We start from the raw sequence: 12,389 nt of genomic DNA, 5'->3' as shown, positions 1-12,389 counted from the left end.
ATGCCCTCAGGCCTCTTTATATCAAAAGATGAGGCATTATATCTGCAGAATATTGACTGACACTGGTTTGATGCAAATGCCAATGGGGATTTAACTGTGCTAGTATTTTTTAAATTTTAAATCAGACAGTTAACTTTTTTTTATCAGTGGTCTGGCCATAAAGTTTCATAGGTTTTGAATAGTTTGCTCTTAACCTTGTTTTATTGTTGTTAGCCTTCTTCTTCTTTTTTAAGATTTTATTTTTAACTAATCTCAGCACCCAATGTGGGGTTCGAATTCATGACTCCCAAGATCAAGAGTCACATGTTCCACAAACTGACCCAGCCAGGCGCCCCAGCCTTATTATTCCTTAGGGCAAGATTTTGTATCACATGAGTCTTCTCAGGAATGCTTATGTGACATACTAGGAAATGCTTGTACAGAGACATATACATGTTTTCAATATGACACTCATGGCTTTCAGCTGCATGGTTTCCCGAACCAGATCTTTCTGGTTCAGCATCTCCAGAGAGAAAACATAATTGTTTGGAGAGTGTGTGGTGTGTGTGTATGTCTGTGTGTGTGTGTATGAAGGGGGAATTGAGGGGATGTCTTAACTGCTTCTTAATAAGATTTTATTTATTTATTTTAATTAAAAAAAATTTTTTTTTTTTTTGAGACAAAGAAAGAGACAGAGCATGAGCAGGGGAAGGGCAGAGAGAGAGAGGGAGATACAGAATCCGAAGCATGCTCCAGGTTCTGAGCTGTCAGCACAGAGCCCGACGTGGGGCTCGAACTCACGGACTGTGAGATCATGACCTGAGCTGAAGCCAGACGCTTAACCTACTGAGCCACCCGGGCGCCCCTTCTTAATAAGATTTTAATATCTTTTAGCTCAACCTGTATTCCTGCTATCAGAGGTATTCCATGTTTCCAATTCCTGAGCTTTTCTGAGGTTTCACGGGAAAAAAATTAGCCTATTTCTATTCCTCAGTCTCTGGTTGGTTTTACTAATAAGGGTGGTTTTACTAATAAGTCAGGTGTCCTCTTATTACACGTTTAGTTGTTTTTGCCCTTGCATGTTAGTTTTCTTTTGTTGTTTTAGTAGAGTTTTGGGGAGGAAGTGGAAGGAAAAGGGTATGTTGAATCTGGCATATTTAACTGGAAAAAATTAATTATGAAAATAGGTTAGACCCATTAAAAAAAAACCCTAATAGTTAGATATACATGTGCTTGCCAAATTTAATGTCTGTTAATATTTTATATTGGCTTTTGTAAAAAAAATAAAAATTGATACAGCTAGAAGTACTTCTTGCCTATCCTTGTATCTTTTTACCCAGATGGGACCTTTCTCTTGATGAGGATGTGTATCATTACAGTGTATGTAATTATTCTGTAATTGTACATGAGTCCATACAAGACAGTTGGTTAAAAGTTAACAAATGGTATTATACTGTATCCTTTTACAAGTTTATCATTAATCATTTTGAATTTGTATGCTAGACATTTTGATGCATAGAGATTTGGCTTATTAACCTAAATACCCCTTTACTTAAAAAAATTTTTAATGTTTGATTTTGAGAGAGATAGAGAGAGAGAGAGAGAGACAGACAGACAGACAGACAGGGTATGAGTGGGAGAGGGGCAGATGAAAGAGGGAGACACTGAACCTGAAGCAGGCTCCAGGCTCTGAGTTGTCAGCACAGAGCCCCATGCAGGGATCGAACCCACGAGCCATGTGATCATGGCCCGAGCTGAAGTTGGATGCCCAGCTGACTGAGCTGCCCAGGCGACCATACCCCTTTACTTTCTAATAGATAGTACTTTTCATTTTACTCATTTGTTTGGGTTCTTCTATTACTCAACTAAAACTAGTCTTAATTTTAATTTTAATTAATTAATTTATGTATTTATTTATTGTTTTTGAGAGAGAGAGAGAGAGAGAGAGAGAGAGACAGAGCGTGAGTGGGGGAACGGCAGAGAGAGAGAGGGAAACACAGAATCTGAAGCAGTCTCCAGGCTCTGAGCTGTCAGCAGAGAGTCCGATGTGGGGCTCAGACCCACAGACTGTGAGAGTATGACCTGAGCCAAAGTCAGCCACCCAGGCATGACTTATTTTTTTTAAAAAGACTCCCTTCCTCCAGTTAAAGTTTTGCCTTACAGTATATTTTTGCAAACTGCCCAAGAATAAGGAATACATATGGTTGATATTTAAACTTTAATGTCAGTCCTGAAATAGGTATAGTATGAATGCTGTTTATAAGAAATATCTTCTGGGGCGCTTGACTGGCTCAGTTGGTAGAGTATGCAACTCTTGATCTTGGTGTTGTGAGCTTGAGCACCACATGAGGCATAGAGATTACTTAAAAAATAAAATAAAAATACAGGGGTGCCTGGGTGGCTCAGTCGGTTGGTTTAATGTCCTTTGGTTTTGGCTCAGGTCATGATCTCACGGTTTGTGTGTTCGAGCCCTGGGTTGAGCTCTGCACTGAAGATGTGAAGCCTGCTTGGGCTCCTCTATCACCCTTTCTTCCCCTCTCTCTGCCCCTCCGCCACTTGTTTGTTCTCTTTCTCTTTCACAAAATAAATAAATTTTAAAAACCTTAATAATAAAATTTTAAGAAAAAAATTAAGTTCTGGATAATGGGCCCTTGTTCCTTTTTTGTTTTTATTTTTTAAAAGATTTTTATTTTATTTTTTAAAGTTTATTTATATGGGGGGAAAGGCAGAGAGAGAGAGAGGGAGAGAGAGAATCCCAAGCAGGCTCCTCGCTGTCAGCACAGAGCCTGCTGTGGGGCTTGATCCCACCAACAGAAAGATCATGACCTGAGCTGAAATGAAGAGTTGGACACCCGACCAACTGAGCCACCCAATCGCCCTGAAGTTTTTTAATTTTTTTATTTATTTTTATTTTTTTATTTTTATGTTTGTTTATTTTTGATTGAGAGAGAGAGAGAACAAATGGGGGAGGAGCAGAGAGAGAGAGAGAGAGAGAGAGAGAGAGGGAGAGAGAGACAAAGAATCTGAAGCAGACTCCAGACTCCGAGCTGTCAGCATAGCCTGATGCGGGGCTTGAACCCACAAGGTCATGTGAGGTCATGACCTGAGCCTAAGTTAGACGCTTAACCACTGAGCCACCCAGGTGCCCCATGATTTTTTTATTGTTAGGAAATCTTGGTATCCAACCACTCTGTGAGTGGTACTCACACTCATCACCCCAAGATCAAGAGTCATGTGGTCCACTGAGTGAGCCAGCCAGGCACCCCTGTTTTAATTTTAATTAAATAATATGTGCCTTATTTGAAATGTCATATAGTTTTGCCAGGCTTGTAACAAAACTCAGCAGTCTCCACCAGCAGTCCTACTTTTTCTCTCCTGGAGGTAATTACTTTCTGTTTTATCTTATTTTCCCCCCTAGATTTTACCTTCCTGTGTAATAAGATTATATTGTTACATGTTAATAGGTATTTTCAACTGTTGACCTGCTCCTATGAGAGATTTGTTGGTCTGTTTATGTCCATTTATGGAAGAATTAGCATTTTTTAAAAATATTTTTTTTGTTTATTTTTGAGAGAGTGCAAGTCGGGGAGAGCAGAGAGAGCGTGATAGAGGATCCAAAGTAGGCTCTGTGTTGACAGCAGAGAGCCTGATGCGAGGCTTGGACTCATGAATGGTGAGATCATGACCTGAGCTGAAGTCACATGCTTAACCAACTGAGCCACCCTGACACCCCAAAGAATTAGCCTTTTTACCCTTGCCACCTCTTTCCAATTGTTTTAGAATTAGTATTGTGTATTTATATTATTAGGATCATGTAAATACTCACTCTTGAGCAGAGTATTACACTGTAGTTACATTTCTTGTACAGTGTCTTTCATTCCTGTAATTAGTAGTTGCCAATTTGTATGCATGAGTTTGTCTGCCCCTGCAAGCTTGAGATATTTTAAAAATCTTTAAGAAACTAAATTACATGTAAAGTATATGTTTAATCCCCTCCCCTCTGAACCGTCTTACCTAAAGTCCTTTTATTATCTCTTTTAAAAAATTTTTTAATGTTTTATTTAGAGAGAGAGCGCGTGAGCATGAGCAGGAGAGGGGCAGAGAAAGGGAGAGAAAGAATCCCAAGCAGGCTTTGTGCTGCCAGTGCAGAGCCCAGTGCGAGGCTTGAACCCAGGAACCATGAATCGAGTCATATGCTTATCCGACTAAGCCACCCAGGCATCCCGGTCCTTTTATTCTCTTGATCCTATTTGAACTAGTATCCTTGGGATGTGTGCACAGTAGTCTGTCTTGGATCTCCCTTCACATCATCCTGGGGATTCTCTTTGAACATGAACTTGGAGTGGCTGGAAGGCTCTGTCATTTGAGCTATTGACTCTTGATTTCAACTTAGGTCACAATCTCAAGGTTCTTGAGTTTGAGCCTCGTGTTGGGCTCCTCCTCCTCCATGACAGGGCAAGACGCGAGTATAGTGGAGTCTGCTTGGGATTCTCTCTCACTGTCTCCCCTGCTCCCCCTTTCTCTGTCCCTCCTGTGCACAGATACTCTCTCAAAATAAATAAACAAACATGAGCTTCTTTACACATAGTGCTTTCGTTTCTTTTTCTTTCTCTTTTTAATTTCTGAACTCTTAACATCAGGTTTTTGCTTACAAATCACTTACTTAGAGACTCTCTTCCTGACTTCTTCATTCTGCGGTGGGTTATGCTTATATTTGATACACAGTACTCTACTTGGTTTCTTCTTGGCATTTATCACAATATATGTGAGTAGTTTTACTTACTCATTCACCTCTTTTTGTCCTTACTCTTCATCACTTGACTAAGTTCCATAAAGTGGGGACTGTTACCATTTCATTTACCGTCGGATATTTACTACTGAGGGTATACAGTACTCAAAAAATATATGAATGTATGACTTTTAGATACAGTGAAGACTTAAATGCTGAGGGTGATATTATCTTGTTGGACTTTGTCTAGAATGGAGTTGGCACACCATGGCCCAGTGTACCACATCTTGTCAGCTGCTTATTTTTGTAACATGGCTGATGCTCGTTTGTTTACACATGGTCTGTGGCTCCTTTCAAAATACTATGGCTGAGCTGCTTAGTTGTGAAAGAGACTGTATGGCCTGCAAAGTCTAAAATATTTGCTTTCTCACCCATTAAAGAAAAGTTTGCTGACTTCAGTCTTACACAGTTAAACATTTTACATTAGAACACTGATTTGGACCATTAGGCAAACTGTAGTTTTTGAAAACACTTTTCCCTTCTGGATTTAACTTTGGATTCCTTTTATAGTTGTATATACTGTATATGAAATGCCAGTATGTTAGTCAAGGTCCAGTCAGGGGCTTGAAGAAGCAATTTATTAAAGAGAAGTACTTATACAAATGTTAGAGGTTTAAAGAATGAATGGGACCAGGAAGACAACCAGAGATGATGAGGAAGACGACGATGAAGATGAATGACAACAACTACGATAACTGAGGAAGCAGCTCTTCCCTGAAGCCTGGGGAAACAAAGGAGGAGGGTTGTCAGAATCTAAGAGTCACTCAGAGTCACTTAGAAGTGGGCCCTGTGAAGGAAGCTCAGATTTAAAGTTAAGAGATGCTACTTGGCTATTTCTTGTACCTCTGAGAGGAGTACCATGAGATTGGTTCTTGGAAGCTGCCCTTTGGAATCAGTGCTGCTTCTGAGTGACTAACATTTCGTGGTCTCCTCCTGCCTTCTAGTCTTTTAGTGCCATGCAGGCAGTGGAGGAAGATCTTAACAGGAAGCCAGCTGGAGATGAAAAATATAGCTTGCATCATCACAAAGCATAGAACAGAAGGTGGATTTGAAGTAGAGAGACAACATTAGAATAACTGGCAAAGTGTCTTCTCCCTCACTCCTTCAATACATCTGTTAAAAATATCTGAAATATTTGCACTTGTAAATCTAGGTTTTTTTTTTTTTTTTGTAAGTATTGTCTTTAATACTGGTTTAACATTATTTATTCCTAATTTTAAAAAGTATTTTTTCTACTTTATTTCAGTATCAGATATAGAAGGTGGTGATGGACTGCAGCTCAGAAAGGAACATACTCTCAAAATATTTGCTTATATCAATTCCTGGACACAGAGGTATGCATCTTTAAGTACTTTAAAGACTAACTTTGTGAGTTGTACTTTAAATTGGCATTGGTTGTCATGAAATTTACTTTTTAGGATGTTCGGTTGTATACCTTTGGTCATTAAGTGACAGTTGATCGATATTTATTAAATCTTCTTCCCTTCTTAAACATGAGGCCACTGATGGTTTTATTTTTAAAACATGAGAATAAAAATCAGGTTCTTTAACTCCTCTTTCATTATTTAGAAATAGAGTGAATGAAAATCTAACAATAATTATTTTGAGAGATAAAAGAATTTTTATGGCATAGATTGAGACCTATAACAAAATTAATCTGTTACAAAAATCAAAGTGGTAGTGGACACTTTGACCCTTGTGGAGGCCACTTCTTATTTGTTCCATTTGCATAATAAATAGGTGTATTAGTCCAATTTTTAAGAAATACATATATTGAGAATATATATAGAATCAAAATTTGTAACAGGAATTTGTAAATTCCTGTTCTCTCAACATGATGTTAGTCTGTCATGGCTAAAGATTCTTTTTTACTTGTTTGCCTGTCCCATTAGTCCTAAAATTTTTATGGGTAGAAAAAAATTTTTTTCTTACGGGTAGAGAATGTTTGAAGCTTTGTGTGCAATGATTAGTGAACATTTTAAATGCATTTAACGTAAATAAATGTTTTGAGGTTCACAGTCGAGCTGATCATAGAGTTTATCTTCAAATAGCATTTGCTCTAGGTAATAATCCGTTTTTCTTATGTTTTTTCCTTCTTTGTCAGTAAAATTGGTACACATATTTGTTCTACAAAAGATTGAGATTGTAGTTATTTAAAACTTAAATGCCAAGCTTTGCACAGTGGCAGTATTGTAGCCAGTGAGGTTTATCTGAGGCGTGATTATGGCTGATTGAAAACGTACATGCCATCATTATTGGTGTCTCTTTTCTGAGTCTCAGCCAGCTGATTTACTTTTGGCTAAGTTTAGGAATGGTTGCCAACACCTCTGTTCCTTTCCTTATGGGTAGAGTAAATGATTGGATATTTCCTAATAATAATGTTAATGATTTAAAATTAACGTTAGTAGTCCAAAGGATTTGCTGAGTAATGTTGCATTTGAGTTATAATTTTGGATGTATTTGCTGTAACTACAGCGAGGTGGCAATGTGCTATGCCACTAAGTAAAGTGAAATTCAGAGAAATGATTTTCATGTTTCACCTCTAGCTATTGGTGGTGCTGGGTGGAAGTTACATTTTCCATTCTTAGTCCACTTTTATCATTGATGTATGCTCTTAATTCTTAGATCAGGAATTTTTATTTTTTTTTTTTTTATTTTTTTTTTTTTTAATTTTTTTAAAAATTTTTTTTTTCAACGTTTATTTATTTTTGGGACAGAGAGAGACAGAGCATGAACGGGGGAGGGGCAGACAGAGAGGGAGACACAGAATCGGAAACAGGCTCCAGGCTCTGAGCCATCAGCCCAGAGCCTGACGCGGGGCTCGAACTCACGGACCGCGAGATCGTGACCTGGCTGAAGTCGGACGCTTAACCAACTGCGCCACCCAGGCGCCCCAGATCAGGAATTTTTAACCTAGAGTATGTGGATGGGAATGAAATTACAAAGGAAGTATTGATGTATATAATTTTAGGCATAATTTGTAGGTTTTATCATAATATCAAAGGATGTTTGTCCCCAAACTACAGAGATCCTCTTAACTTTTATCTCTTCTTCTTCTAGACTATAGTGGTTAAGAGTGTGGCTGTGGAACCAGGTTGATGTGGCTTTGAGTCTTTTTTTTTTTTTTTATAAAAAAATTTTTTTTTAATCTTTATTTTTGAGAGAGAGAGAGAGAGAGAGAGAGAGTGTGTGTGTGTGTGTGTGTGTGTGTGTGTGTGCAGGGGAAGAGCAGAGAGGGAGACACAGAATCCGAAGCAGGCTCCAGGCCCCAAGCTGTCAGCACAGAGCCTGACGCAGGGCTTGAACTCAGGAACCGTGAGATCATGACCTAAGCCGAAGTTGGATGCTCAACCTACTGAGCCACTCAGGTGCCCCTTGAGTCTTTCTTTATCACCTGTTTACTAGATAATTATGACAGATTAGGTAGCTTGTAAGTAAGTTCTTAATTCCTTACTGTGGAATGAGAATAATAATAATAATAAAGGTACTACTATCTTAGGTTGTAAAGAGAGTGCTAAGCCTAGTATCTGACAAAAGATCTTTTTTGTTTTGTTTTATTTATTTTGAGAGAGTGCAAGTGGGGGAGGTGTGGAGGGGGCAGAGAGAGAGGGAGAGTGTAAGAATCCCAAGCAGGCCCTGCACTGTCAGCACAGAGCTGGTTGCGGGGCTTGAACTCATGAACTTTGAGATCATGACCTGAGTCAAAATTAAGAGTTGGTTGCTTAACCAACTAAGCTACCCAGGTGCCCCTCTGATATAAGATCTTAATAAACACCTATTTTAATTAAAATTGTTAAAATTTAGTTTAGCAAATGATATACATTGAATGTTATATAAGCTAAAGTTTGAAAAGCTGAACTAGAAAATAATTTCTAACATCTAAAATTCTATTCACATATTGGTAAGTATGAACAGGTTTTTTTTTTAAGTTTTTTTTTAACTTTTTTTTTAACGTTTTATTTATTTTTGAGACAGAGAGAGACAGAGCATGAACGGGGGAGGGGCAGAGAGAGAGGGAGACACAGAATCGGAAGCAGGCTCCAGGCTGTGAGCCATCAGCCCAGAGCCTGACGCGGGGCTCGAACTCATGGACCGCGAGATCGTGACCTGAGCTGAAGTCGGACACTTATTAAGACCGACTGAGCCACCCAGGCGCCCCAAGTATGAACAGTTTTTAACTGGTAGTAAAAAATACCCAAAAGTAGAATGTTAAAGTCTTCATTGTTCATGCTAAGGAAGAGAGGATTGATAATAAAATACCCAGGTGGATCACAGTATTTTGTGATAAAAAGTTTTGCCTATTCTCTTCTTGTCCCTCCCACCCACTGCAGTCTTTTTCTTTTCTTTCTCATTTTTTTCTTTTTTTTAATGTTTATTTATTTTTGAGAGAGAGAGAGAGCGCGCGTGCGCACGAGCGGGGGAGGGACAGGGAGAGAGGGTGACACAGAATCCTAAGCAGGCTCCAGGCTCCGAGCTGTCAGCACAGAGCCTGACGTGGGGGTCTAACTCATGACCTGCGAGATCATGACCTGAATGGAAGTCAGACACTTAACCGACTGAGCTACCCAGGCGCCTCACCACAGTCTTTTTCTTAGGCATGAGAAAATATTGTTGCCTAGATTAAGATGATGGTTCTTGTGGGTGATAAACAGCAATTAATAAGGCACAGTTAATCTTCAAAAGAGATTGTTAACTTGGAGACCCATGATTATGGTAGTCCATAAATGTACCTTAGCACACTATTGAACCCATGACATTTCATACAAAATGTTCCTAATAGGTTTTCTGGGAGAAAAGTACTATTAATAGCCTTCATAAGATTATCAGTGACCAAGAATCACTATTTTAATATATTGACTAGAATATAGGTAAAGGAGTATGTTCACATTAAAAATAGTGTATTGATAAGAATTTAATATTTATGAGAATTACAGCTGTATTAATATTTTGTATTTTTCTTCCTATCTTCCTATTTAAATAAACATTGTAAACTTTGAGAAAATAGAGAATCAACGTGTAAAACAAAAAGGCATGCTACCACCCAGAGTAACAACTGGTAATTTTTTTGGTATAGCCCTGGCATGAACTTGTGAACTATACAGTTTAAAATTTTACAAAATATGATTTTATTACATTTATGTTTTAGAGTCTGATTATAGTTGACTGTGTATGAAAAATCAGTCTCTCCATGTCCTCAGGTATTATCTGTCATCATTTTTAAAAAATTGTTTTAATATATTTAAAAAAATGTTTATTTTTGAGAAGAGAGAGAGCATGAGCAGGGGAGGGGCAGAGAGAAAGGAAGACATAGAATCTGAAACAGGCTCCAGGCTCCAAGCTGTCCGCACAGAGTCTGATATGGGGCTCAAACCCACGAACCATGAGATCATGATCTGAGCCGTAGTCAGGGAAATTGTATATGTTAGTTTAAAAAGTTATTATTTATTTTGTTATTGCAACTGGGAATGGAATGGGAGGAAGACTAATTCAAAGTAGGCAGAGAAGATTAAGACAATAAATTGAAGAATACAAGAAAAGAGCATATAAAGGTCTGAAAGTAATACCATGGATGATAAAAGCGTTGGCTGATAACAACGGTGCCTTTTTTTTTTTTTTTTTTTTTTTTTTGGACTTGTTTAGAACTTACCACAAAACAGGCTTAGGTTTCTGTCTTGTAAATTCCACATTCCTTACCAGACATTCAAGGCTCTTACTGTTTCCTACAAAGTCTACTTTTAAATTTTATTTCATGTTTTCTCTCCTGAAAGAATTCTGGGTACCAGCAAGGGTGAGGTTCTATCGGTTTTTTTATTTTCAGGCTAAAAATTGTGTCTTTCATACCTGCCATTTGTGGTTGATAAATGTTTGAGGATGTTGCTTTTATTTTTTTCATTGTTTTAGTAAACTTTTATGTTTTTAAGTAAATTCTGCACCCAGCATGGGGCTTCAACTTATGATCACGAGATCAGGAGTCGCATACTCTTTTGACTAAGCCAGCCAACTGCCTCAGTAAACTTTAAGAACAGTTTTAGAAGCTGTTGCTTTTGAATAGATGAGTGTATGTTCTTCACTCTTTAAGGCTCTATGTTTTCTTTTGGCATTAAGAAATTTGGCGATATTGATAAATTGAGTGGGATATGGATATTGACCGTTACTTATAAAGTAGTGCTTTTCATAAATTAGTTCATAAATAAAAAAAAACCTTTTGCTGAGGTTGGATACCATGGATTAATGGTGTTTTCGTGTGTTCCATAGCACCAGGCCAGGAAAAACATTAGATCCATTGGAATATATGTTGTTAGATGGAATTATAGAATGCAAGTTAAAAACTAATTTAGTTTTGACATGTAGATTCCTCATGAATGTTGAGTTAAAATTTTTTTCTTAATTGGAGCTATGTATTTTATGCTAGACATTTATAGATTTTATCATGTTAAGTTCTTTTTTAAAATCTTTTCATTTTTTTAAAAAATTTAATTCTGGTATGGTTAATATACAGTGTCAAATTTGTTTCAGGTATACAGTATAGTGATCCAACAATTCTGTATATTACTCAACAATTCTACATATTACTCAGTGCCCATCAAGATAAGTGTACTCTTTTTTAATTCCCTACACCTATTTCATCCATCCCTCTACCCACCTCCCCTATGAAAGTCATCAATTGGTTCTCTAGTTAAGAATCTGTTTTTTGGTTTGTCATCCCCCGCCCCCCTTTGTTCGTTTGTTTTGTTTCTTAAATTACATTTATGAGTGAAATCCTATGGTATTTGTCTTTCTCTTACTGACTTAATTTCGCTTAGCATTACACTCTCTGGATCCATCCATGTCCTTGCAAATGGCAAGTTTTCATTCTTTCTTATGGCTGAGTAATAATCCATGTGTATGTATATGCCACCCTTTTATCTGTTTACCTATTTGGACACTTGTGCTGCTTCCCTAATTTGGCTGTTGTAAATAATGCTACAATAAATACACAGATGCATATATCCTTTTGAATTAGTGTTTTCATATTCTTAGGGTAAATACCCAGTAGTGCAATTACTGAATTGTGGGGTAGTTCTATTTTTAATATTTTAAGGAATCTCCATACTGTTATTTTTTTAATTTTTAATTTTTTTAGTTTATTTGTTTTGAGAGAGAGAGAGAGGGAGAGAGACAATTCCAAGCAGGTTCTGCACTGTCAGCATGGAGCCTGATGTGGGGCTTGAACTTACTAACCATGAAATCATGACCTGATCTGAAACCAAGAGTCGGACACTTAACTGGTGCCCACGTACTATTTTCCACAGTCGCTCTACCAGTTTGCATTCCCACCTGTAGTGCACGAGGGTTCCTTTTTCTCCACATCTTTGCCAGCAATTTTTTCTTATGGTTTTGATTTTGGCCATTCTGACAGATTTGAGGTGATAGCTCATGGTGGTATTGATTTGCATTTCCCTGATGATAAGTAATGACATGTCTTTTTGTGTGTCTGTTGGTCATCTGTATGTCTTCTGCCCATTTTTAATTGTGTTATTGTGTGTATGTGTTGAGTTGTGTAAGATCTTTATATATTTTGGATATTAACCCTTTATCAGATACATCATTTGCAAATATCTTTTCCCATTCAGCAGGTTGC

General features: G+C 37.7%; 1 protein-coding gene and 1 non-coding gene across 3 annotated transcripts in view; both read left to right on the top strand.

The window, feature by feature from the left end:
- The window catches only part of USP34 (ubiquitin specific peptidase 34), a 250,473-nt gene that overhangs the window by 35,423 nt on the left and 202,661 nt on the right, over window positions 1–12,389 (top strand). For both annotated transcript variants that reach the window (XM_047854424.1, XM_047854423.1), the window contains exon 2: window positions 6,015–6,102. In XM_047854424.1, coding sequence (XP_047710380.1) covers window positions 6,015–6,102 — 88 coding nt within the window. The remainder of the gene's footprint in view (window positions 1–6,014; window positions 6,103–12,389) is intronic.
- Window positions 6,939–7,082, top strand: LOC125163198 (U4 spliceosomal RNA). The gene has a single exon (XR_007151344.1). It is a non-coding gene; the product is annotated as a U4 spliceosomal RNA (small nuclear RNA).

The sequence above is a fragment of the Prionailurus viverrinus genome, chromosome A3 (assembly GCF_022837055.1).
Source record: "Prionailurus viverrinus isolate Anna chromosome A3, UM_Priviv_1.0, whole genome shotgun sequence".
In the NCBI taxonomy this organism is placed as follows: Eukaryota; Metazoa; Chordata; class Mammalia; order Carnivora; family Felidae; genus Prionailurus; species Prionailurus viverrinus.
Note: the sequence above shows the minus strand (reverse complement) of the source record. Positions and strands in the feature narration are given on the sequence as shown.